The 25,544-nt window shown below is 42.5% G+C and overlaps 1 protein-coding gene across 2 annotated transcripts in view; it reads left to right on the forward strand.

Moving 5' to 3' along the window:
* Window positions 1–6,456: 6,456 nt before the first annotated feature.
* Window positions 6,457–25,544, forward strand: part of NKD1 (NKD inhibitor of Wnt signaling pathway 1) — a 146,720-nt gene continuing 127,632 nt past the window's right edge. For both annotated transcript variants that reach the window (XM_089539923.1, XM_089539924.1), the window contains exons 1-3: window positions 6,457–6,879; window positions 7,313–7,345; window positions 8,493–8,638. In XM_089539923.1, coding sequence (XP_089396049.1) covers window positions 6,855–6,879; window positions 7,313–7,345; window positions 8,493–8,638 — 204 coding nt within the window. In that variant the 5' untranslated portion in view covers window positions 6,457–6,854. The remainder of the gene's footprint in view (window positions 6,880–7,312; window positions 7,346–8,492; window positions 8,639–25,544) is intronic.

Genomic DNA, 25,544 nt, shown 5'->3' on the forward strand with positions numbered 1-25,544 from the left:
GGTATTTGTGCAATAGAGGTGACATAAGACTGAGGCAGATGTCCCTGTAGTATGAGCACTGGAGCAATACATGCTCTGTTGTTTCTGTTTGGCCAGAGTCACAGGGGCATAGTGTGTCTGAGAAGGGGGTCTTCTTATATGGGCCTTCAAGAATAACTGAGGGGAGGGCAAGAGTCACACATCTTGTCCTGCTATATGTCTTATACCCTTTAAACTAGCTTGTGGCCCTTATGCGTGTGTGTGTTGTGTGCCTTCAAGTCATTTCTGACTTATGACCACCTTAGGGGTATCGGAACAAACTCCCTCAGAGTGTAGAGGAGTATCCTTCCTTAGAGGTCTTTAAACAGAGGCTGGATGGCCATCTGTCAGAGATGCTTTGATTGAGATTCCCTGCATGGCAGGGAGGTTGGACTGGATGGACTTTGCCGTATCTTCCCATTCTATGATTCTATGAAGGATTTTCTTGGCAAGATTTCTTCAGAAGCGGTTTGCCATTGCCTTCCCCTGAGGCTGAGAGAATATGACTTGCCCAAGGTCACTCAATGGGTTTCATGATCCAGCTGGGAATTGGACCCTGGTCTCCAGAGTTGTAGTCCAACACTGAAAAATCTACGCCATGCTGGCATGTGGTGAACAATGTAATTCTGTAGTGAAGTGCTGAAGTAAGACTCAGCTACCTCTCCAGCCATGAAATAGAAAGAGATGCTGCCTTGTCTTTTGTTTCAAGCAACAAAATATCATGCACTCACTCTAGTCAGATGCTTCTTGTCCTCAAATTATAGGTTATGTTCTTCCACAGGACCCATTTTCTCCATCGGGGATATATCTCTGCCAATTTCACACAGAGTTCTGGGAATGTGAGCCCACTTATTGCCTTTCAGCTGCTGACTGCCAATCTTTATACTTTGGCCACCACTTCATAGAGGCCCTTAGTCTTCCCCTGACTGTATTCTAGAATCATATAGTTGGAATGTACCCAAAAGTGTATGATTTTTAAACACCTTTGCCTGATGAAGAAGCCAGTGGAGCTTCAAAAACCTGCATCATGTATTTTGTACATTGTCCAATAAAAGTACCACTGTATTGTGGATTTGGATGAGTGTTTGTGTTGCATTTGTTGACTCAGGATTCGTTGTGCGCTGTGAGCAAGACCTTAAACAAATCAAAGCATTTGATTGCAAATTGTTTTATAATCTCTCCTTTTCTTTCTTCCAGGTGAACTCCAGATCCAAACAATTAGAATATTTTTAGCATTTAAAAATCAACAGATAGGAATGTTTGGCTGGGCCTGTTTCTCATTTTCTGGTGCATACCATGCCTTAAAGTCTTGTAGGGTAGTAAAACCTCCAACTTTTCTCTCTCTCACGCACACATATGACATTTTTTATTTTGGTCTGTGAAAACTTGGATTCGTAAGCATTCTGCTTCTCTTTTATCTCTCTTAGCTGAATTTCCCCCAAAGGAAATATAATTTTCATAAAACACAAAGTAATGACCAGCTACAAAGTGGTTGTTGTTGCTGTTGTTGTTTAAAAAATGATAGATAATTCTCTTTCTAATGCATTGTATCTGTAAAAGGAAATAGTTCTTCAAAAGTGGTGGGAGGGAGCCCGACTTCTGACCTAGTCTCCTTTCATAGAACAGTTCCTTTGGCTCAGGCCTAAGCAGCTGGAGTAAAGGGGAAAGGGAAACTTCCAATGTATGGGTGGGCAAAAGAGGCCTCCTCTTGGCTGTTTTTGCACCCCTTGACCCATTGAACTGCCCTTTTTATCTGGCAAAAGAAAAGAAAAAGGGTAACGCTCCTGATCATTTCGAAGTTGTCAGAAGCAACAGTTCAGCTTATATATAGGTTTTACTCATACCCTCCAGCATTTAACAGATGAAAGCCAGGACACATGTGGACAAGCAACGTTAGAGCATGGTCAAGATGGCAAAAGTTATCAATGCGGAAGAACATGCAAACTAGGAGAACTGCAGCAGTTTACTTTTGCTTGAACCTACTGGGAAGAGCAACATTATACTGCTCCCTCCTTTTCTCTCCTCTCTGCTGAGTTAACTGAGTTCAAACTGCTTTTGCACTTTGCAATGTTTGCAATGACTGAAGTGAGTTGAGGACAATGGGGAAAAGTGGGAGTGGGAGAAAGAAAATGAGACATTTTTAGAGTGGAAAAACAAACCTGCCTGCACCATTAAATCGCGTTTAATATATATATATTAAAAAAACACCCAGAAATTAACTTCTAGATACTTCTCTCTTTTTTCCCTCATGTGTTTTTTGGAATATTTTGTCGTCTATGTGGCCCCTAGAGCTTTACAGTTGCTCATTCTAACATAGCTTCCTTCAGAGTTATGTATGTGTGTCATATGTTTGTATGTTATACATGTGTCATACATAAAACACTAGCGTAACTATCCAAATGACTAAAATCTGTTGCACTCTATAACACCAAGAACAAAGTAAAAGCAATTCTATATTAACAAGCAGACAGAACTTAAAAGTAAACTAAAAACCTGATGAAATGTTATTTATTGTTGTTGCTGCTGTTAATTCTGTCCTTGGAAGAGGTCAGGGCAGCTAACAAGTTACATAAGACACAGTGAATAAGAAAATTACAAGTACCTAAAACCAGAAATTTATTGAAATCACATAAATACAAATTACAAATACCTGCAACTGCAAAGCAAAATATATGCTAAAATAAAATAAATGCAATAAAAAACAAGCAGCAGTAAAAGGTGTATTAACCAGTTTCTTAACTCCAAACAGATAAATGCTAAATTGATTTCTGAAAGGCCAAAATGCCAGAAACACCTGGAAACCTACTAGGAGGAAGTTCCATGACTATATTAGAAAGGCTATAGTAGCTCATCTGAAGCTCTAAATAGAAGAAGCTAACTAATAATTAATTAATAATTTGTTTTATTTATATACCGCTATTCCAAAGATCATAGCGGTGAACAGCAAGTAAGCTAATTTGCCCCCAACAGTCTGGGTACTCATTTGAGCTCCCTCCTCGGAAGGATGCAAGCCTGAGTCGAGCTTGGGCCCTTTTGCTGGTCTTGAACTCGCAACCTTGTGGTTTTGAGTGAATGGCTACAGTACAGGCATTTAACCACTGCGCCACCAGGGCTCCATCCTAGTCCTACTAGTGATGAATTCAAAGACATAGCCATGTTAGTCTGGAAGATCAGTATGCAAAGACGAGTTATACTTTCCAAACCTGTGTTTTGCAATGTAAACATTTAGCAGGGAGTGGCTAGAATCCCTTTGGGTTAATACCAGATAGAGTTAAACCTCCTAAGGCTGCATCTGCACTGAAGAATTAATGCAATGTAACACAGCTTTAAAATGCCATGGCTCAATGCTATGGAATTCTGGGATCTGTAGTCTTGTGGGATATTTAGCCTTCTTTGTCAGAGAGCTCTGGTGTCATGACAAACTACAAACCCTAGGTTACCATTGGATGGAGCCATGACTGTCAATTTTGCATTAATTCTGCAGTGTGGCAGCAGTCTGAGTTGAATGGTGCATCAATAAATAGAAAAATTCCATTGATTCAGTCGGACTACTCTGGTCAGATGTAAGTTACAACAGAATGTAGAGACCATCATGTGTATTATGGAATGGTAAGGCCTGGCTCCAGAAGTGCTGGGGATAAATTTGTTATTGGTTAGTGAATCCCTCTGGGTTTTTGTTGGAATGTGAAAGAATCCATGCTGAAAACAAAATCAGCACCATGGACAGCACCTTTAAAAGTTGGGCTGAGATTCTGCATAGGACATGCACCATCTCCCACTCTAACCCCTAAAACCCATTTTAAAAGCCATGCAGTCATACCAAGTGAAGTTTGGCAGGTCTGTCGAGTGAAGTGCTGAAGGATGACACATCCAGCTTCCTCCCAAATCAAGGTCCAGTGTGATGAGAAGTTGGAACAGGACCCTACAGAGTCACAGTTTGTACCCATTGCACCACAGCATGTTGGCAGGAGGGGCTGTGGGCATCACCCTTCACTGTCCCAGTCACCATAAGTGTTTGAGCCGAGAGAGGACATCACTACTCGCCTTTGTAACATATGACTTTACAAACTATTATAGCAGAGAAAATAATAGCTATTCATGAATGAGTGTTTTATGGAAGTCAACTTCAAGAGAAAGTATTTTTAGAAACACAGTCAGCTTACATTCGTGTGTGTGTGTGTGTGTGTGTGTGTGTGTGTGTATAGTGCTGTTGTGTGCCTTCACATCATTTCTGACCTATGGCTGCCCTAAGGTGAGCCTATTATGGAGGTTTCTTGTCAGGATTGGTTCAGAGGGGGTTTGGCATGGCTTTTCCCTGAAGCTTAGAGAGTGTGACTTGTCCAATGGGTCTTCATGACCAAGCAGGGATTCAAACCCTGGTCTCCAGAGTCATAGTCCAACACTCAAATTACTATACCACACTAGGCCCCAGTGTATGTGTGTGTGTGTGTGTATATATATATATGCCTACCCTATGCTGAAGTCAGCATGATGTAGTAGTTTGAGAGTAGGACTAGGACTAGTGGGTTGAGCATCTTGAATTGTTACAGTTGGTTAGCTTCTTGTGTATTCCTGAACTTCCTGCTTGTGCACCTGTTGTCAAATTCACTCTTGCTCCACTCCTTTTGCAGGTGAGTTTGGCTGCATACACCTGACAAGTGAACAAAGTAGTAATTTGCTACAGTGCGCTTAATAAGCAAGTCATTTGCATTGTTCAAATAAATCACCGCTCCTTCCTTTTCCAGCTTTCTCACATTAGTGGAGAGGAGTCCAGATGGGTGCCAGTTAAAGAAATTGTTTGCTTAAGCCCACATCCAGATTTAATTTCAGATAGAATTTGGGGGCTGGCCTTGACTGCATACGATAAATTGTGTTGCAAAGCCCTACTTTTGAGGATGGCAAACTCCAGAGTCGGCACATCAGCATGGCCACTGGAGATTTTGGGATCACTGTAAATCAGAATATAGGCGCATGACAACTATGCTTATTTAATGTCCAACATAAAAAGTGTTGGGGGTTTACAACTCTTTGAAACCTTATTTAGGGTGAAATACTGTGTTGCTCAGGGCTGGAGAACTTGTAGCCCTCTCGATATTTTTTGGACTATAACTTCCATTGTCCTTTAGCACTGACTGTTAAGGCAAGGTCTGTTGGGTCCTGCAGTTGAAACAAACAAACAAACAAACAAATCTGGAAGGCCACAAATGTTCCCCATTTATAAATTTATTATAAATAAATAAATAAAATATCTCTGAATGTCCAGCTGGTAATAAGTTGAATTGGAAGGAATATAAATGGAACAATGGAGGGGAGGACAAATGTGGCTCTTTCTCTGGTGTAAGTTGGATTGAGGGTGCATCTACACTGTAGAAATAATGTAGTTTGACACCACTTATGTCCCTGTGGTTCTATGTAAAATGTGCCCCTTTAGAGATGGTTGTTTTAACCTCAGGCCCATACCATATGCCCTTGCATCTCACATAGGCTCATGTCTATGAAAGCTCAAGCTACCAACTTCTCTGAGTTAGTCTCAAAGGTCTTACTCTAGGTCCCTTTGCAGAGGACTGACACTAACTAGAAGCTGGTAGCAGAAGCTTTCCTAGACTTGAGCCTACTTCCCTCACCCACATCTGAGGAAGCAGACCCAAGTCAAAAAACCCAAAACGTATGCTGCCAACCTCTCTCTTTCAATGACTCTCAAAGGTGCTCCAAGATCCATTTGCAGAGGGTTGTCATAACTGAGAGATATTGGTAGTGTGACCTATTGTAGACTTGAGCCTACTTTCCTCTCCTGCATCTGAGAAAGCAGAACCAATTTAGCCTACAAGAGAGTCCTTCTAGCAACTTCCTTCCTTCTCTACTTCCTTTTCCCATTCCTTCCTTCTCCTTCTTTCTCTTTCTCCTTCCTTCCCCCTTTCCTCTTCTTTCTTTCTCACCTTCCTTCTTTCTCTTGCTTCATGCTCTCTTCCTTCCTTCTCCTTCTTTGTTCTCTTCCTTCTCCTTCCTTCCATCCATCCATCCATCCATCCATCCATCCATCCATCCATCTTTCCCCCTCTCCTCTCCCAAGGGACCTAGAAAGAGGGGCCCTGAACCAAACTACAAAGCCCTCTCTTCTTTCTTTCTTTCTTTCTTTCTTTCTTTCTTTCTTTCTCTCTTTCCTCTCTGGCTCTGAGTTCTGCTGCTTGTGCCTGGCTGGGAAGGCAAGGCACACCAAAGCCAGCCGCCTCTGCTGCCTCTGCCTCTGCTGCTGCTGCTGCTGCTGCCTTTTCTTTTTCCTTTCCAGTTTCTTTCTTTCTCTTTCCTTGGCCGCCTCCAAAAAGGCGCCGTCTTCCTCCAGCCTTTCAAGTGCCGCTGCTGCCTGGCTCCGCGGGGCCTCGAGAGGCTCTAATCTCCAGGAAGGTGTCAATCATGTCCCCCGGAGGCTGAGGTCCGGGCTTTTGGAACCGCCTCTGTCTTTGGGAAAAAGGAGGAGGAGGAGAGGAGGAAGAGGAGGAAGGGGGGAAAGGAGGAGAGGAGAGGCTCAGATCAGGCAGGAGTTGGGCTCTTGCTCCGCCTGGGCGCCGATGTAGGGCTTCTCCCTCTCTTCTTGTCCTCCTTTTTCTCCTTCTCTCCTTCCTCCTTTCATCCCAGCCCAAAGCACATGGATCCCTAAAAGGAGGAAGATCAAAAGAAGGCATCGGAGCATCGGAGAGGGAAGGAGGGCTTTGGGGGCTTTTTGGAACCCCAGAGAGACAGGATCCAAGGGAGGAAGGCGATGGAGCCCATCACCCCGGCTCCCCACTGAGGGCCCCCCAACCCCAGCCCCCCATGCCCTCCTCCTGGGGCCCAAAGCCATGGGGAAACTTCACTCCAAGCATGGTAAGTTTCGCAGGGGCTTTGGGAAGGGGGTTTTGGGGGAGGGAGGGGAGACAGCAACCCCAAAAAGCCAAGGAGAGGGGCTGATCGGGCCCGTCCTCCTTTTCCAGGACGCGTCCTACATTCCCTCCAGGAGGGAGCCCAACTTGCCCTCCCTTTGGAGCAGGAGCAGGGAGCATTGCTAGGAGTGCGTGCAGAGCTTTGAGTTTGGCCAAGGTCCTCCTTTTTTTGGCTCCAGCGTCCTACATTATGATTTGTGTGTGTGTGTGTGTGGGGGGGGTGCCTTGTGCTCCTTGGTAGTGACAAGGAAAGGGGTCTGGGGTGCAAGGAGGAGAGGGTCGCCCTTAATTCTCCTTGGAGACTTCGCAGTCCCAAGCGATGGAGCTCTAACCCTCTCTCTGTCTTTTGTCTTTGCTGCGATGCTGCCTCCCTCCAGCCGCCGTCTCCAAGCCCCGAGAGAGTCCCGAAGGTAAGGCACAACTTTCCTCGCCTCTCCCTGCTAGCAGCCCGGACTCTGAGCCTCCTTTGCCCCGCAGGCAGCAGGGCACAGACACACACACACACAGATATGTATAGATGGGATAGGGGCTTATATGTGTATGTGTGTGGTGTAGGCTTATGTACATACATACATGTGGGCTTATATGTCTGTGTGTGTGTGTGTGTGTGTGTGTGTGTGTGTGTGTGATGTGGGCATATATATATATATATATATATATAATGTGGGCTTATATACATGTGCATGTATGTGATGTGGGTTTATATGTGTGTGTGTGTGCGTGCGTGCGCGCACTGTGGGCTGATATATATGTGTGTATATATATATATGTGTGTGTGTGTGTGTGGGCTTATGTGTGTGTCATGGGACTTATACACACACACACACATGATGTGGGCTGATATGTGTGTGTGATGTGGGCTGATATATATATGTGAGTGTGTGAGATGTGGGCTTATATATATATATATAATATGAGGACATATATGTGTGTGTGTGTGTGTGTGTGTGTGTGCACAATGTGGGCTGCTATATATTTGTATACATACATATATATATATAGTGGGCTTATGTGCGTGTGATAGGACATATATAGATACATATATATATATATATATATATATATACACACACATATGATGTGGGTTGATATGTGTGCGTGATGTGGGTTGATATCTATCTATCTATCTATCTATCTATCTATCTATAAGCCCACATCACACCCACACACATGCTCACAAACTTTTCTGCTGGAGAACATCTATATATACACAGAGAGAGAGAGATCCCCCAGTGGGTGGTTGGCTTTGGGATTCCCAGGGAGCCCCCAGAGTGTGTTCAGGGCGGTGTGTGTCTGTGTGTCTCTGTGCCTCTTTTGTGCTCCTGGTTTGGTTCTCTGCACCCGTTCTCTCCTCACCCTCTTCTCCTTGCTTTGTTCCGCCTTGGTGGTCCTGGGATGGATGGATGAATGGATAGATGGATGGGAGAAGGGGTAACTTGGGAGCCAGAGAACGGAGATTTCCTCCCCATTTATTTTTTGGGGGGATTGTGAGATATGGTGTCTTTTGTGGTCCTGGGGTCCATTACAACTTCTTTTTCTCTTTCTCCCAAATCCCAGGTGATAGTTTTGCTGTAAATGCCTCCCTGGCTAGGAAAGGACTGGAGGACTGGATGGTGAACCAGAAACACTCCAGCGGCAGCACCAGCCTGGCATTCCCACCAGGTTGCCAACACAGGGCTCTGGGCAAGCTCTCAGGCTCCAGGGTAAGAGCTGGGGTCTTTCTGCTTCACTTTTTGGGGGGTGGGGGTGGGGAATAAACTGGCCTGTCCACTACCCTCTGAGCTTCCCTCCTGGGATCTTCTAAGTTGGATCTCATGGAGGAGGCACACCACACTTTTTCTCCTTCTCCATCCTTGTAACTTTCCTGCTTGCCTTTGGGAGTTGATTCTTTGCCATCCAAGCCTTGGAAGATAAAGTTAGGAGGTGAGAAGCCTGGCCAAACCATGGTCTGGATTGTCTACCTGCCCTTGGTTTGGTGCAGGGGGAAGAAGATGCTCTTTTTTAAAATGAATATGATGGAGAGATGGTTCTTTCCCCTTCCAGATCAGATTCCTTGTAAAGTTTTCCAAAAGGGACAAGAGGAGGATCTTGCTCTCGCTTTCTGTTTGTGTCTGTGCAAGAATTTCATGTGTTGCCTGGTGTTGTTACCTGGTTATTCTTCTCTGGTTTAGAATATCAGATAGGATTTCTTTGTTCTTGTGGATTTCTTAGCCAGCCATGGAGGGGTCCTGAGATGGTCTCTGCTGAAGTTTGCTTCAGGGTCAGTGCCATGGGCTTTGGCTACTTAAGGATTTGTAATTTGACTTCTCTTTGCAAGTTTCTCCAAAAGTGCCTTGGAGAGGGTTGTCTTTTCTCTTGTCTGTTAATGCCTCGCTCTCCACTGCTGCCTCTTGAAAGACAAAATGGAATCAAGAGGGAGAGAGGCAAAGAGTGTGTGTGTTCTCTATTGTTCTTCAGGCCATTGTTTTCAGGTTGTTGAAGAGGGAGGCACCTTTTTGTGGTTCCAGTATCCTTTGAGACATCTCTGGATGTCTGGAAAAAACAACAGTGGCCGAAGGCTATGGCCAAAGCATCCAGGATCCAGAATATTTACCTTCTAGTGGCATCTCTTTTTTTTAAAAGAGCAGCAAGTTTCATTTGGCAGAAGCTTTCATGAGCTGCATCCAAACTGCAGAAACAATCCAGTTCAACACCACTTTAACAACCAGGGCTCAATGCAATGTAGTTTGTTGTGGTGCCAGTGCTTTCTGATAGAGAAGGCTAAATATCTCTCAGAATGACACATCCCAGAATTCCATATCATCGAGCCATGGCAATTAAACTGATGTCAGACTGGATTACTTCTGTGGTGTGGATGCAGCCTTGGACTCCAGCATTTAAGGAATTGAGTTGCAGATCACAAAAGCTTATACAAATAAAACTTGTTAGTCTTTTCAAGACAGTCTTTTAGTTTCCTCTTCTACAACCATTGCTGCAATGGTACCAGGAAAGTCTTCAGCAAAACTTTAGATGCCTAGAGGTTCAAGAAATGTTGTCAGGCTTAAAATGTATTGGGTCAGGAGAGGAAACTCCTTAATGGTGTTCTTTGCAGATCATTTTGTCTTGAGGTGGTTCTCAAATATGTGGGGCCTGTATTCCTTCATGCTGAGTTCTGTGCAGTGGGAGTGAGCCCCATTGTACAAAGTGGGGCATGTTACTGAATAAATATGCATGGGAGCAGACTGCAAGTACTTTAATTACTTTTTAGATGTGTGTCTTTCAGCTTTTCCTGTATAACAGGATTTAGTTTTTTTCCCCATCCTCAAAAACAGATGTACAAACCTTCCTCCATTACTTTCTTGTACATCTGTTTTTGAGCCGGAACTTAACTGATCACTTCTCAAAATATATACAGCAGCGATTCTTAAAGCCATTAGAGAAAGAACATCCAAACTGCAGAGCACAGGTTTTCCCATCTATGACAGCGACAGCAAAGCTTTTCTGATAAACTGATGTCTAATGGCAGCATGCTTAAGTTATGCCAAAACGTAGCTCTGTCCCAAGATTGTTCTTTTGGAACATCAAAGAGAAAAATAACTTCCGAAAAACATCACTAGAATAATCTAGCCAACACTGCAAAAAGTCTTTAGCAATAGCATCAAGAGGCAATGGCTGAGTCACACGGTCTGTATGATAAGAAATGATTTCTTCTGATTAAATGCTTGTCTCAATAATTTCTTCATCTTTGGTTGGTTTGCTACACTTTGAGGTGGATGGTATTGACATGCTGCTGAATCATTAGCGAGGATATCACCTTGATAGCACCCAGCTGATTAGAAGAGATGAGCAAACTTTGCTTGCAGATGATCCAAGCAAATTTCTGCAACCAGATGAATGTGTAATGGAAGCACGGTGGGTTGAAGCAGGGATGCAAATCTGTCCTCAAAAGTGTGTAGTCCTCGTTCTTGTTAACAAAGCGGTAATCATAATTTGTGGCAGGAAAAAAGTCGTATTTTCTAAACTTACTACTATGTCATCTGGAGGCAGCTCTTACCTGCCAGAGATGAGGACTTGTCTCACTAGAGGAATACAATTAAAGTATAATTGAAGTATTTGTGAATCACGTTTGACGTGTTTCCTACGTTCTTCAGGGCAAAGCATACTGCCGGAGTATGGAACATTAGGATCCTGCGGGTGTTGTTGGGTTACGGTTTCCATCCTCCCTGACTCCTGGCCATGCTGATGGGAGTTGCCACCCCAAAATACCTTGTGAACCACATGTTTTATCATCCTAGTGTACAACTTGTGATCAAGGTGACTGTATTAAGATGAAATGAGAAAGTTTCTGTCCAACCTTTTAGTGAGGCAAGAGTGTTGTTGCTGTCATAGATGGAAAAACTCATGCTCTACAGGTTGAATATTCTTTCCCCATTAGCTTTAAGAGTTATTGCTGTAAATATTTTGAGACGTGATCACTTCAGTTCAGACTATGTGGGAATGTTATTCTTAGCTGAATGATATATTTGTAGCTTGTATATGTATATCTCTCTACCTGTAACTGTTTAAAATCATCCTAATGCCCTAAAGGAACCAGATCCCATCAGATGTTTGAAGCTAAGCAGGGTCTGCCCTGGTTAGCACTTGGATGGGAGACTGGCAACCAATACCAGGTGCTGTAGGCTATATTTTAGAGGAAGGAACTGGATGAAACATTGGGTATGTGGGATGTGTACTCATATCTGTCATTTTGTAGGGGGAAAAGACTAAAGGAATTCAGTACTAGACCACACATAGTATAAATACTCCACAAATCTTTGTGTTAATTTGAAGTATTTCTCAATATTTATTAGCAAGCTTATAGCCAACCTATTTTCAAGTGAATAGCTCAGTCATTAGGTTAATTGGCCACATAATATTTTACTATAGCAGAAGAGGGAGCCAGCATGATGTCCTGCTGAGGGTGTTAGACTAGAACTCTGGAGACTAGGGTTCGAATCCTGGGTCAGCCATGGAGATCCATTGAGTGCATGTTACATTCTCTCAACCTCAGATGAAGGCAAGGGCAAACCCTCTCTGACCAAATCTTGTCAAGAAAACCTTGTCTTAGGGTGGTCATAATTCAGAAATGACCTAAAGGCACACAACAACAACAATTTGCTCAGATATCCTTTTCAAATCACAGTGTTCATTCCGGTTTGAGACCATTTTAACTGCCTTGGCTCAATGTTAGGGAATTCTGGGAACTGTAGTTTTGCGAGACATTTAGCCTTCTCTGTCAAAGGGCTCTGGTGCCACAATAAACCACAATTCCCAGGACAGTTAAAGCAGTCTCAACCTGGATTATTTCTGCAGTGTGTTTTGGACCAAGGTCACTAACTTTCATTATCTTGTGCTTGCATGGCTAATGTCCACACTGCCTGGCAATAATGGATGGGCAATCCAAAGCATCTGGGCAGGCATCACTTTGGGAAAGATAGCCATAACCAAGTGTGGGAGATGTCTCCACCAAAGAGAAGCTCAGTTGCTTTGAAGTTCTGTTCTGCTAAACACAGCATTGTGCTTTTATGTCTCCCCATTTAGAGTCTGAGCTATAAATACTTCCTGCTTGAAATAAGCCTTTGATCTTCCTCTTGTCCTATCCCAGATTTAATAAGAAAACTAATACTTTGCTAACTTTTGTCTGGTCATAGAATTATACAGTTGGAAGCTAGTGATTCCCAAACTCTGACCTTCCAGATGTTTTGGATTTTAACCCCCAGAACCCCAGACCACTGGCTAAAATGGCTATGGTTTCTGGAAACTGAAGTCCAAAACTTCAGGAGTCAAACCCCCTGAAATAGGAAATTACACAGCTAAAGCGCTTCCAAAATATGTCGGATAAAAGACCTCCAGAGAAGGAGAATCTACTGCCTTCCAAGGAACTGTGTTCTTAATGTTTAGGTGGAATCCCTTCCTTTGTAATCTGAATCCATTGCTTCATGTTCTAGTCTTTACGGCAGCAGATATTTAATTATGGCTATCATATCACCTTTTAATCTTCCCTCTGCAAGCTAAACATACCCAGCTCCCTAAGCTGTTCCTCATAGGTTTTATGATCTTGGGCACCTTCCTCTGAAGGAGTTCCAGCTTGTCAACATCTTTCAGTAAGAATACAATATTTTATATTTAAAAAGATCTACAGTATTTAGAATTTTAGAGCCTAAATACCCTAAAAGTAGCAGATCCTGTCTGATCTTGGTAAAAGCTAAGCAGGGGCAGCTCTGGTTCGTACTTGAATGGAAAACCATCAATGAATCCCAGGTGTTGTAGGCTACAGTATATTTAAGAGGATGGAACTGGCAAAACCACTTCTAAGTATTCCTTATCTTACCTAAGAAAACCTTATGACAGTGGTGGTGAACCTATGGCACGCGTGCCAGAGGTGGCACTCAGAGCCCTCTCTGTGGGCACATGCACCATTGTCCCAACACAGAGTTCACTAGAGTTTGTCACTAGAAAACCAGAGGGACGTGGCACTTTGTGATAAATAAGTGGGTTTTGGGTTGTAGTTTGGGCACTCGGTCTCTAAAAGGTTCACCATCACTGCCCTATGAGATTCATGGGTCTGCCATAAATGAACAAGTGCCTTGAAGGCACGCACAGATATATTTACAACTCTTAGCCAGAGAGGTCTAGTGCCTCATTGAACAACATGTCCCAGAATTACACGAGATGCAATTATGACAGTGAATGTGGAATCATAGTGCTATAAATATGCAGTGTGACAGGGCCCTAAAACTGTGGTCTAAGTGCTTTATTTATTTCTTACATTCCTCCATCTTTCCTCTGATATGCCTAAAATGGATTTCATTGTTCACCTTTCTCATGTTATCTTCGCAACAAACCTGTAATAAAGGTCAGGTTGAGAAATAGTGACTGGTCCAAGATCATGTAGTGAGTTTCATGCTGTCATGGGGATTTGGCTGAACCTGGATCTCTGTCTCTTAACTGTTGCACCACACAAACTTATAAACAAACTTGAATGATGCATTGCTGATGTTTCTGTAATTTTAATTCTGGAGCACAACATCCACACCCCTCATCCTATGCGGAGAGATCTGTTTCAATAACTTAGTAAATTGGTATGGTTAAATGTTAGCCAGTATGTTTGACATGATGTAGGATTAAGGGGACACTATCAATGAATGGTTTTTCTTTTGGTGTGGTACCCATGAAAATTTGTGCTGATAAGTTCTGTGTGTACATATTTGTGTTTTGTCTTTCTGATTTTCAATAGTGGATAACTTCCTGAGACCATTTTTCCCCCCTGGAGCAAAAGGAACATATTTGATTGCTATTATATGAAGGATTTCACGTCTAAAGCAGAGGAAGAAGTTTCTTGTTGCTGTGTATGGATTATCTGTTCTTTATTCAGCTGTTTATTTCGACCAACTGTTTTTTCAAACCTACAATATTTTTAAGGGGTCTCCCCACCCCAGCTTTGGTTCGATGCCAGGCAGAGCAAGGACTGATGGATTTTTAAAGACAGCATTTACTCAAGTCCAGTTTTCTTCTGTCTTCAAAGCTATAACAAATGTTGCTAGTTCTGACTTTTGCTTCCTTCTGAGCCAAAGGGGTGGGATTTGTGAAAGAGTGTAATTTTAATTTAGTTGGCTTTTTGGAAAGGGTTGCGTGTGGGAAGCCTACACCTGGCCTTTCAAATCCTACGCCATATCCCCATGTCCTGAGGCCTACGCTATAGAAGCCAAGAACAAAACTTCAAATGTTCCTCTGACTCTCTGCTCCATCTTAGACACGTCTCTTATGATAGATGTTGGGGTGAGGATAGGACAGAGAACTGGGGGGGGGGGGAGTACAACCCTATAGATAATTAAGGGATAACTGTATGTGTATGTATGTATGTGTGTGTGTATATATGTGTGTGTAGTGTATACACACACATATACACACCCTGTTTTCAGGGCCACTTTCATGTCTAGGATTCTTCTTCTTCATTCTATGGATCAGAGAAAATAGACTAGGCATTGAGATCTGGGAACCTTATGTGTGTATCTTCAGAGTCAAGGTGCTTGGCATGGCTGGATTGGAAAACAGCCTGTCATGTGGCCCATGGATGTCTAAGGCCCCATACAGACAGGCCAAAATAAAGCTGTTTCGGGTCACTTTGGAGGTATGCTGTTTAAATGATGCATGTGTCCTAAGAGTCCGGAAGCTGTGCCAAAGCCACGATCCAGTCCTAAGCACAGCTTTGGTGCAGCTTCTGGACTCTTAGGATGCATGCATCATTTAAACAGCATACCTCCAAAGTGACCCAAAACAGCTTTATTTTGGTCTGTCTATATGGGGCCAAAGTTTCCCTAAACATTTGGATGGTGAGAAGAATGTGCTATGGACTAATGAAATGTGACTGCTTCAGAAGACAAGTTTGTCAGAGAAAATGCACTACCCATGCTGATAGTTTGGGAGCATGGCAATGTGGGCATTCATCATCAAAGAACCTCTGCAAGTAGGAGTGTCACGAAGATGAGATTAGTGAATCGGTCAGTAATCTAGCAAAAATCTGGATTCCAAGGTAATTATCCTCAAATGATAAACAGTGGTAAAATTAAAAGCCATGCTGCCATGGCCATATGGAAAGAGTTAGGTATCCCCTCTTAGTTTCAAAGCCTTGTGCTGCAGGCCAAATTCACATACAAGAGGAGGGAGCAAAACACAAATTCAAGCTCTTCTCATTGCAAAATTTATAACGTTGAGTTTGAAGCGTCATCTGGCAAAGTTTGTGGAGATATGGAATTGTGTGTGTGTTTATCTGTCCACATTTTCCAGATAGTTCAGATCTGACGTGGTGCATTTGTTAATTTGGATGCTGGCAAGGAAGTCAAAACGGCCCTTGAACTTTTCTCAGTTTTTAAAAAAACAATTGAGGTGGAATCTCTTTTCCTGGAGCTTGCATCCATTGCTCCGGGTCCTAGTTTGCCCTGCCTTGTGTGTGAGAATTAAAATAAGGCAGAAAATGGCACATTGGAGAAGTACACTTGGAATAGTTATCGTGTTTCTATTCTTCAAGTTGTTGAATAAGTGTATTCAACAACCTGAGATGGGATTCAGTGCCATGTTGTTTTTAACAGCTAATTAAGATGAAGCGAAGAGGATTAATTCTGTGTAGATTCTTACCTGGCTTTACATAGCATTGAACTCAGTGGCAGGGGGAATTTCTGGGGATAAAACCAGGATACCCCTGTAAATGGATTAAATCCTTGGCTTAAAGTCTCATTTAGAGAGCTGCTGAAGATGAGAAAAATGTTGTTGAATGCACTTATAGACATATGGAAGTGTCCTTTACACACCAGAGTTTATTAAAAGAAGGTTTCTTCATATGCTTTTGTGAGATTCTGTAATAAGACCCAGGAGGGGCTAAATAAGTGGTATTTTTATAGCCTCCCTCCTTCCATTCCAGAAGATGCTAGGATGACTTTTTATGGTTTTCTTTGAACCTGCTTGGTAAAAGAGGGGGGAGAGAAAGGAACCGCTAGAGTATTGAAACTTTGTAAGGGCTGACGTTTCCTTCAGAAGAAGCAAAATATAATTCAGTGATGATCTTTTAAAACAAAGCAGAATGTTCGTTCTGTAAACCTCCCGCCAGTCCAGCTGTTGGCCTTTATAGAACATTTTTTTGAAAGGCCACGGATTCTGTTTCCTGCATGCTAGGCTTCAAAACCTGGTTGCAAAGTAAATTGCAGATGTTGAAGCATTTTTGGAAGAGTTTACGTCTGCAGAGCATGAGTTTCTCTTTTCTTTTGAACGCCTTTGCAACTGGAAGACTCCTGCTGTGGAGGCTTGTAGCGCTGGCCTTCCGAGCTTTTGTTTAATAGCAGGCTGAAATGTTAAACATACAGCTGCTTCCTTGAAAGTCTGCCTGTTGCTGTGTTGATAATAGAAATGATCATTCTTAACAGTGAGTTCACTGAAGTTTCTAGTCCATTTGATTTTTAGTTGCTGCTGTTATTTGAAATCAAGTCAATGTCAGTTTATGGCAACCCTATGAAAAGGAGCTCTTGGCCCTCTACTGCCCTGTTCAGGGCTGTGGCAACCCTAGTTGAATCTATTCACCTATAGTGTGACCTTCCTTTTATCCTACTAAAGGTAAAGGTTTTCCTTTTGACTGTGATTCTTTAGATGTCTCCAACTGCAGGGATGGTGCTCATCTCCATTACTAAGCCAGCATTGTCAAAGATGGCTCCATGGTCATGTGACCAGTATGACTACACAGAATGCTGTTACCTTCCCACCAAAGTGGTACCTATTGATCTACTTGCACTTTTACATGCTTTCGAAGTGCTTGGTTGGTAGAGCTAGTGTTGGGAGCTCACTCTGTCATGTGGCAATTGGGACTCAAATTGCCAGTCTGACAACCATGCAATCAACAGAGCCAGCATCTTAACCGCTAAGCCACCACACCCCTACCTCCTTCTGCTTCCCACTTTACCAGCGTGATCATCTTTTTCCTATGAATTATGTCTGCTCATGATCTATCTACAGCAGTGATTCTTAATTTGTGGTCAACAGACCCCCAGGGGGCTACAGTGTGTTCATAGGGGGTTCACAAATATTGAAGGCTGCTTAGCCCACCTCCTGGGCACTGCACATTGCCATTCAATCCGCTTCAGATGCAAGTTGGTGGGAAGAAGCAGAAGAAAAGTCCAACACCTCTGAGGGAATAGGGTACTTGTTAATGGTTCAGTATTTGGGATGGTGGTGATGACGATGATGATGGTGGTGATGATGACGACGATGATGATGATGATTTCTTGAGTTAAGTCTTGGGGGTCTGCAGGAAGAGAAGGCATTTAGAGGGAGTCTATGAGGATGGCCAAATACCTAGGGACAGCCATGATCATAGACTCCCTCTAAATGCCTTCTCTTCCTGCAGACCCCCAAGACTTAACTCAAGAAATCATCATGGCTGTCTCTAGGTATTTGGCCATCCTAGGCAAGAAATATTTTGGCACCCCTGTCACCCCTCATAATTATTTTCACCCCTTGATTTCCGCTGTTTCCTTTGTTATAAAATAATAAATAAAAATTTTATTTATATACCGCCCTTCTACAAAATCAGGGCGGTGCACAACATTCCACAAATTACAATAATACATTTAAACAAACTATACATTCAGTTAAAATCCAATAAAATAATAAAACATTCCAGCCAGCTTGCCGTTGCTGACGAAGAGAAGAGGGTAGGGTTATTCAGGGCTCATATCAGGGTATGCCTGTGTGAACAGAAAAGTCTTCAGCCCCCTTGTTCAAGTTAAACATGACATAAAACTTTGGTTCCAATCTCTCGTCATAGTCCATGGTATCTATAGAGCTCTTCTCCAGAAGCACATTTTAAATGTTTTCTGTCCAGCTTTCACACCCATGCATAGAAACTGGAAACATTGTGGCATGGATGATTCTGACTTTGGTATCTAATGATACATCTTTTCAATTGAGCATCTTCTGTAGCCCTTTCATAGCACTTCCCAAATCATAGTTGTCTTTTGATTTTTTGACTAAAGCCTCAATTTTTGTGAAGCTCTGAGTTGTAGTTAACTTTAGCCCTGCCAATGAGGCCCAGCAAAGTGCTAAAAACTGGAATGGTGTGCTTACCACTATTAGCAGAGGCTATACTTACCAGTATCAAGCATTTGTGACCATATTCTTAATTGCTTGGAGTCTGTACTGAAATGTGATTGCAGTGTATCCACACTACTGAGTACTTTACATGCCATGGCTCTGTTCTGTACAACAACTGCCTTAGTGCATCAAATTGAGTTTGAAAAGCCAAGTAGAAAAGTAGTTTTGCAAGCCACTGAAACAGGCCTGTTTATCAACATCTGACTTGAAAACAATACCAGCATGGTTCAGTGTCCTACAGAACGTTAATACTAAATAAATCTTGAAAACTAGAAGTCATTGAGAAATGGATGGATACATACATTATAGGGCCTTGTGGATCCATTTGCAATGCCTCTGAAGAATCTCACTGTGTTATCTCTTAATGAAGCCATTAATGCAACCTCTGCTGTCAAGGTTGATGGTTTCACTCCACTTTAAAGCTTCCTTTATACTCAGCTATTACACTGCGCAGGCAATTCTGATTTTAACAGCTGCCCATTACAGGTGGATATTGTTTTGCCTGATATAATTTCAGTGCACGCAGACCACAGAGGAAAAAAGCAACGGGAAAACCATCTCCAGCAAAAGTTGGATGTAGTAAAATTGATGAGAAAGACAATGTAACAGATGACAAAGAATGCAGGCCGTCATTTAGGATTCCTTATGAAAGAGAAATAAGTTACTGGTCCTTATGCTTGCAAAGGGGGGGGGGGGGCAGCAGAATCTCTTTTTGCTTAAAAGGTCTAGTTCTAGTGGCTAGAAGAAACCTCAGAAAGAGTCCCAGATGATATTGCTCACTAAACTTTATTGTCATTTTGAGGAGCCACAGTGGATTTATACAATGGGATGTCAGTGTTTACAGGTCTTTGGGTCAACCCACATTGAGAAGGAGACTCAGCAGGTGAGCAGAGGGTTGTCTCCCTTTCTAGCATGCCAGGAATTTCTTTCCTGAAATGCAATGCTTCACAGTATCCAGAGTCAAAGGTGCCTGACCAGTGGTGAATGTGCCATCGTAAATGAAACGCAATTCTTCTTTCACTTCCAGCTCTGATGGGACACTTTTAAATTCATTAGAAACATCTGTACGAAGCATGTAAATGAATTACTTTTTATTTATTTCTGCCTTGCTTTATTTATTTCTGCCTCCCATCCATTGCTGGAAGGCTCGGGTAGATGGTAATATACTTAAAACAATATGTTTGAAATGGTAAACACATAATGATAGGTTCCAGCTGCAGGAAAAGGAGGGAAATAGAAAGGTCCCTTCTTTCAGCTGTACTGTCATTGACTTCTCCTTCACAGAAGGTCTGAGACCCACCACCCAAAACTACCACAGGGACAGTAAGTCTCGCTGCTCACCCACACCTAGAGATGCCTCTCTTAGTGGACATTCCAGCCTAAGAAACTGTGGAGAGATGTTGCCAACCAGAGTTGGAAATAGTATACTTTATGAAAACCATTGGTAGGGTGATGAGATCATGGATGCCCATGTCTAGGGATCTGGGAGGTGGTTCATGACTGCCAAGATTCATGGGGTAGTGAGAGAATTCACATAGACTCCTACCATGACAAGAAAACAACACTTGAACAAGCAGAACTGGAAGTAGCTGGAAGTACAGTTCTAGTTCCAGGGGAAATGAAGTCTGTTTTATAAAAAAGATGTGTGTGTTTTGGATGAGGAGGCTAATGGTCACACCTGGAGGTTTCAAAGGCTGCATCTGTACTGCAGAAATAATCCAGTCTGAGGCCATTTTGACTGCCATGGCTCAGTGGTATGGAACTGTAGGAACTGCAGTTTTGTGAGACATTTAGCCTTCTCTGTAGAGAGCTCTGGTGCCACAAACAAACTACAATTCTCAGAATTTCATAGCATTGAGCCATGGCAGTCAAAGTGGTGTCAAACTGGATTGTTTCTGCAGTACGGCTGCAGCCAAGGACTGACAATTCACTTTTTTCCCCTCTCAAAAAATCTGGAGACAGAGGAGAGGCTGGGAGAGGTACTCTGGGTCATTCTTCTTCCATCATTTAATGTAGCCATCCCCCCATAACTATAAAAAGTTACAATTATTTTGTTACAAAAGGAGTAACAGTTCTTGTTAAATTAATATCTATATGTAATGCAATTATGCCTTTCTTACTGGGAAAAAATTAATCACAAATGATCGTTACAACTAACTAATCGTTTAACTGCTTATTCCAAGCTGAGCATCAGTCATAGTTAGGGGCTGCAAATGGATATTAAATGCTACAATTTATTTTGTAGTGCTTTGTATGTGAGAGAGACTGTGTGTGAATGTGTGCAAATGCACATGTGTATGCAAGAGAAAAAGAAGGTCCTCTTGAGCAAGTAAGGTCCAGAATAGTGAAATTTGCTCACAAGCGCTTGGATTTTGGATCAAGCAACTTGGTCTTTGGTGTAAACTAATGCCTCTAACATCTGTTAACTGTGTTACATCCTAGATGGGTGGATATGTGGTTTCTGGACCGTGTGTGTGTATGTGTGTGTGTTGTACATCCAGGAAGGAGAGAGAGACTCTCTTTTTCCTTTCTGCTTTTGTGATTATGGCAGAGTTTAATGTATCTGTGAGCATTACTGTGCCAGCTTTAGAGGATTAGGCATATTGAGGTTCCCATTAAAGTCTAACTCTGTGATTTCAAGATCTGTGGAAGGAAATCATGCATGGGTGTTTGATCTTGGGGTGCAGCCGCACATGCTGTGAGGTATGAAATAAGGGGATGTGCTCAGTAGGGAAGTGACAGTACAAAGTGCCGTCTTGCAGGAGGAATGGGATTTGGGAGCAGATTTGGATCTTTTGATCTGCTGTGTGATGTGAACGATGCGTGATACAGAGGCGACGCTTCTCTCTCTCTCTTTTTGTCTTGGGGGTGGGAGGAGGGCGTGTCGGGGTGCCCTTGGAGGTAACTTGCCATGTCAGATTCTTCAATGGGCAAGGATGGTGTGAGCCAAGGACATGCAGTTCTTGTTCCTGTTGTCAGTGCAGGAGAAGAGACAGACTAAAGAGAGCCTGGGGGATTCACTACTCTGGGGAATGGAAAGCAGCATCAACGTTTTCTATTCTGGAAGTACAAAAAAAGGACGAAGGAAAGGGAGGAAAAAAAGGATGGTGGCCAGCATATTATGGGATGGTAGGAAGGTGGTGGCAATGGAGGGGGGGGGCTGGGAAGATTACTTATAAATATAAAAACATTACTGCAAATGATGAACAAAACTCTGTGTGGCCCTTTTTAGGGACTGCATTAACCAGAACAGAGTGCCCTCTGTGTGTAGGACTCTCTTCCTAACCTATATGGTAAGGGGCATGCTGTCACAACATGAAGTAAATTGTTAAAATGACCTGTTGCTTCTTTCAAAAAGAAAATGACTGTACTGTATTGAGGAATTCCATCCCTACCAAACTCTGATAATGTTGTTGGCTTGAAACCTGGATTTCTAATTTCTACCCAAACCCTGTCTAATACCTGCCTGAAACTTGACTTCAGTATACAGTTGTCCCTCCACATTTGCAGCTTTGACTTTTCTGGGTGTGATTATCTGCAGTTTAATATGCTTTCTCTGCCAGAAGTTGACCATAGAGCTCTGCTGGAGAACCTAGAAATTGGCCCTGGAGATTCCTGGAGATATATTCTCTTAGGCAAAAAGGATAATTTTTTTATGTGCAGTTTTTCCATGTTCATGGGGATCCTTCAGCCCTAACCCCAGCACATGTGGAGGGACCACTGTATTTGCTTTTTTTAAACTTTACATTTTTGTTTATGGACACACAAAGTGGTTTACAAGATTAAAAACAAAACAAATGGCATACAATTTCTAGAAACAAATTACCTTTGGTCATATTCAAGTTCAGCTTTGGTTAGCAGAATCCAAGAACTTGCTAAAAGACTGGTTTCTGTGTATCCTGCCCTTTCTCCTCAAAACTGGGCAGCTTACAAAAATTAAAATGAAGCCAAGTAAAAGTAAAACCAAAGTAAATGCATTTAGAATGCAATTGAACTATTGATATATTAAAACTACTGAAAACAAAAGATAGAAGTCAGCATCAAAGAGGAAGCCCTACCAGTTTCCCTAGGGAGGGAATTCCAAAGCCTGGGAGCAGCCACTGAGAAGGCCTTCTCTCGCATTTTCAGGAAACATACCTAGTAAGGCAATGGGAATGAAAAGGGGCTTCTCCCACAAATCTTAGAGGCTGGTCAAGCATGTATGAGAAAATAGTCTTTCAGATTGCCAGAACCAAAGCTAATTTATTGACTATCTTGGGGTCTTTTTTATCATTGTAAGCAGCTTTCACTATTTGGGTGGTACAGAACTTGAATGAATGAATGTTAATTGACATAGCAGTTTAAATGTTGGACTGTGACTCTGGAGACCAGGCTTTGATCCCCGGCTCAACCATGAAACCCACTGGGTGACTCTGGACAAGTCAGATGCTCTCAACCTCAGGGGATGGCAAATGCAAACACCCTCTGAACAAATCTTGCCAAGAAACCCCCATGATAGGTTCATGGCCTTAGGGTCACCACAAGTCAGAAACAACTTGAAGTCACATAACAACAAGAAATGTAAATCATAGAATCATAGAGTTGGAAGAGACCACAAGGGCCATCCAGTCCAACCCCCTGCCATGCAGGAAATCCAAATATAGAATCATAGAATCATAGAGTTGGAAGAGAGAATAATCAATAATCAATAAAATCAATAATCATGTAACCTTCTGAACTATACCAAAGGGCTGTCTAAGCCATTATTTGCCAGTGTCCAACCAGAGGCCTATGGGGCTGGACACAAGAGCAATATTCCTCTTTTTCTGTTGCTAACTAGCAACAAGCATTGGTTTGTTAGGTTTGCTGGACTGCAGTTATCATCATCCACAGATCAACATGCTCTTCCATGTTTTCAAGTTGACTTGCCTTGTGACTGGATTTTATAGAAACCCAGCCCTTGTTCATAGTCACAGTCACTCCTTGTAGCCACAATGCAAGAAATAGGTCTTCTAAGTCATGGAAATCCCACAAAGTAAGCTAAATATAAGTGGCTCAACTTGCCTTTCACAAGGGGAGCTGAAAATGGAAACATTTATTTGGGGATTAAACAGAAGACTGCTATGTATTGCCAAGCAACTCACATTCACCTGATGTTTCTTCCTCTGTTTTCAAAAAGTATAGTTAGTCCTAGTCCTGTGTGGTCCAGATACATCAGTATGTTGAGCATATGGTGGCTCTCTAAGTGTTTCTGGATCACAGCTCCCATGATTGTTCACTGTTTCAAAAGTGGCTTGGTTGATGGAACTTGCAATACAGGGATGTGTGAAAGGTTACACATTTACCACCTTTTGCCTGGGAATGGCATGAACATAGCAGCTAACTCAGAGTGGAAGCTTAGTCTTTCTTGACTCTTTTGTGCCTTGGAGTTTTTAAAATTACCGACATATCTATACTTTCCCTCCTTTTTTACTCATTCTTTGACTAGCTGGAAGTATTTTAGCAATATTGTCTTTTAGATGATATTGAAGGAGGGACTGAGAAATGTAGAGGCTAAACAGACTGGTGTTATACGCTGGCATGGGGGCATGGTGTCTGCACGCCCTGATTCTGCCCTTATGCCAGCATCATGCCATGTGCCCAACTGCACGGCGGGGGATGTCACGGCATGTCATTGGCACAGCGTTTAAATGTGCTGTGCCAAAGAAGTGCCAAACAACTGCTGCTGCAACAAGGGTGCTCTTTTGCCGGCACTTAAAAGGATCGGCATTTTGCCTTTCCTTTTAGCACTGGTAAAGCATCGGATCGTGGGGTTGCCACAGCCCCGATCTGGCACTGGAAGGGGAAGTCTGTCGAGCCCCATAGACTTAGGTCCAGTTGAAGCAATGTGTTTGCATTAAACAGTGCAATAACGTTTGAGCTTTAAGAAAGATTGGGATGCTTCTCTAGCTGATCCTACTATAGCCATTTGTGCCTGCCTGTAACAGGCAAGGTAAACAGCAGCTGTTGCCAGAATCTCTTCCTGAGCATGAACAAAGAGCAAAACAAAGAGAAAAAGAGAGGGCAGATAAGGCTGCCTCAACAGCTGACCCAGCATGTGATAATGCATAGATGTGTAAATTTGGCCAGCAAAATGGAAATCGGAACAAAAGTGAAAAAGTCATCTTTGGATGCATTTTGTAAGAAGTCTTCAAATGCTCTCTTGAACATGCAAAATGTTTTTGTTGACTTATGGAAGGCTTATGTGAGCCTGGTTGTTTCATTTCCTATTTGTATAAGGTTAGTTTTGAATCAAAGGTTTGCTGAAACATGTTGACCTGCTCTGCTTTTTTGTGGCATAGGAACTTATCTCCCACTTTTCCCTCATGTTATTTTTGCCTTTGGTACAAAATTGTATGTTTGAGAAATGGAAACAGCACTAAAAATGCTTAAGAATACATCTAGTTCATTAACTGAGGCATACCTATATCTGGCTGAGTTGTCATAAATGTCTGTGGCACAAAGGCACCTTTTTATTCTTTTACAAGCAAAACTATCTCCATCCAGTAATCTGAATAGCTATAATTTCTAGCTGAGTAAGGCCTTAATGCAATAACCCAAAATATCCTAGATGAATTTCTAAAGGGCCTTGAAGAAATCAATCGTCTTATCCTAGGGAAAAGCCTTTGATGTAATCCTGGTAAGTTTATACTGGGAGACTGCCTAGTTCTTTATGGTCAGCTTCAGAAATTCTGTATGGAAAGTAGATCATAGGCTGCCGTTTTTTAAAAAGAGAGAAAGTAAGTAGTTTTCTGAAGGTTGTGCCCTGTTACGCTGCTGACTGAGGCTCTAATGCAAGACCAGGTGGGAAGCAAGAGGCTTTTCAAAACAAGTACTTACAGCAAAATAAATAACACTTTCTATCTTTTTCCATGGAGGTGGGGGGATGAAAAATAGGGAAAAAAAACCCTCCACAATCCTTGCTTCCATATGTAT

Source organism: Sceloporus occidentalis, unplaced genomic scaffold, assembly GCF_023333645.1.
Source record: "Sceloporus occidentalis isolate IW3139 unplaced genomic scaffold, rSceOcc1.0.p SCAF_10, whole genome shotgun sequence".
Lineage (NCBI taxonomy): Eukaryota > Metazoa > Chordata > Lepidosauria > Squamata > Phrynosomatidae > Sceloporus > Sceloporus occidentalis.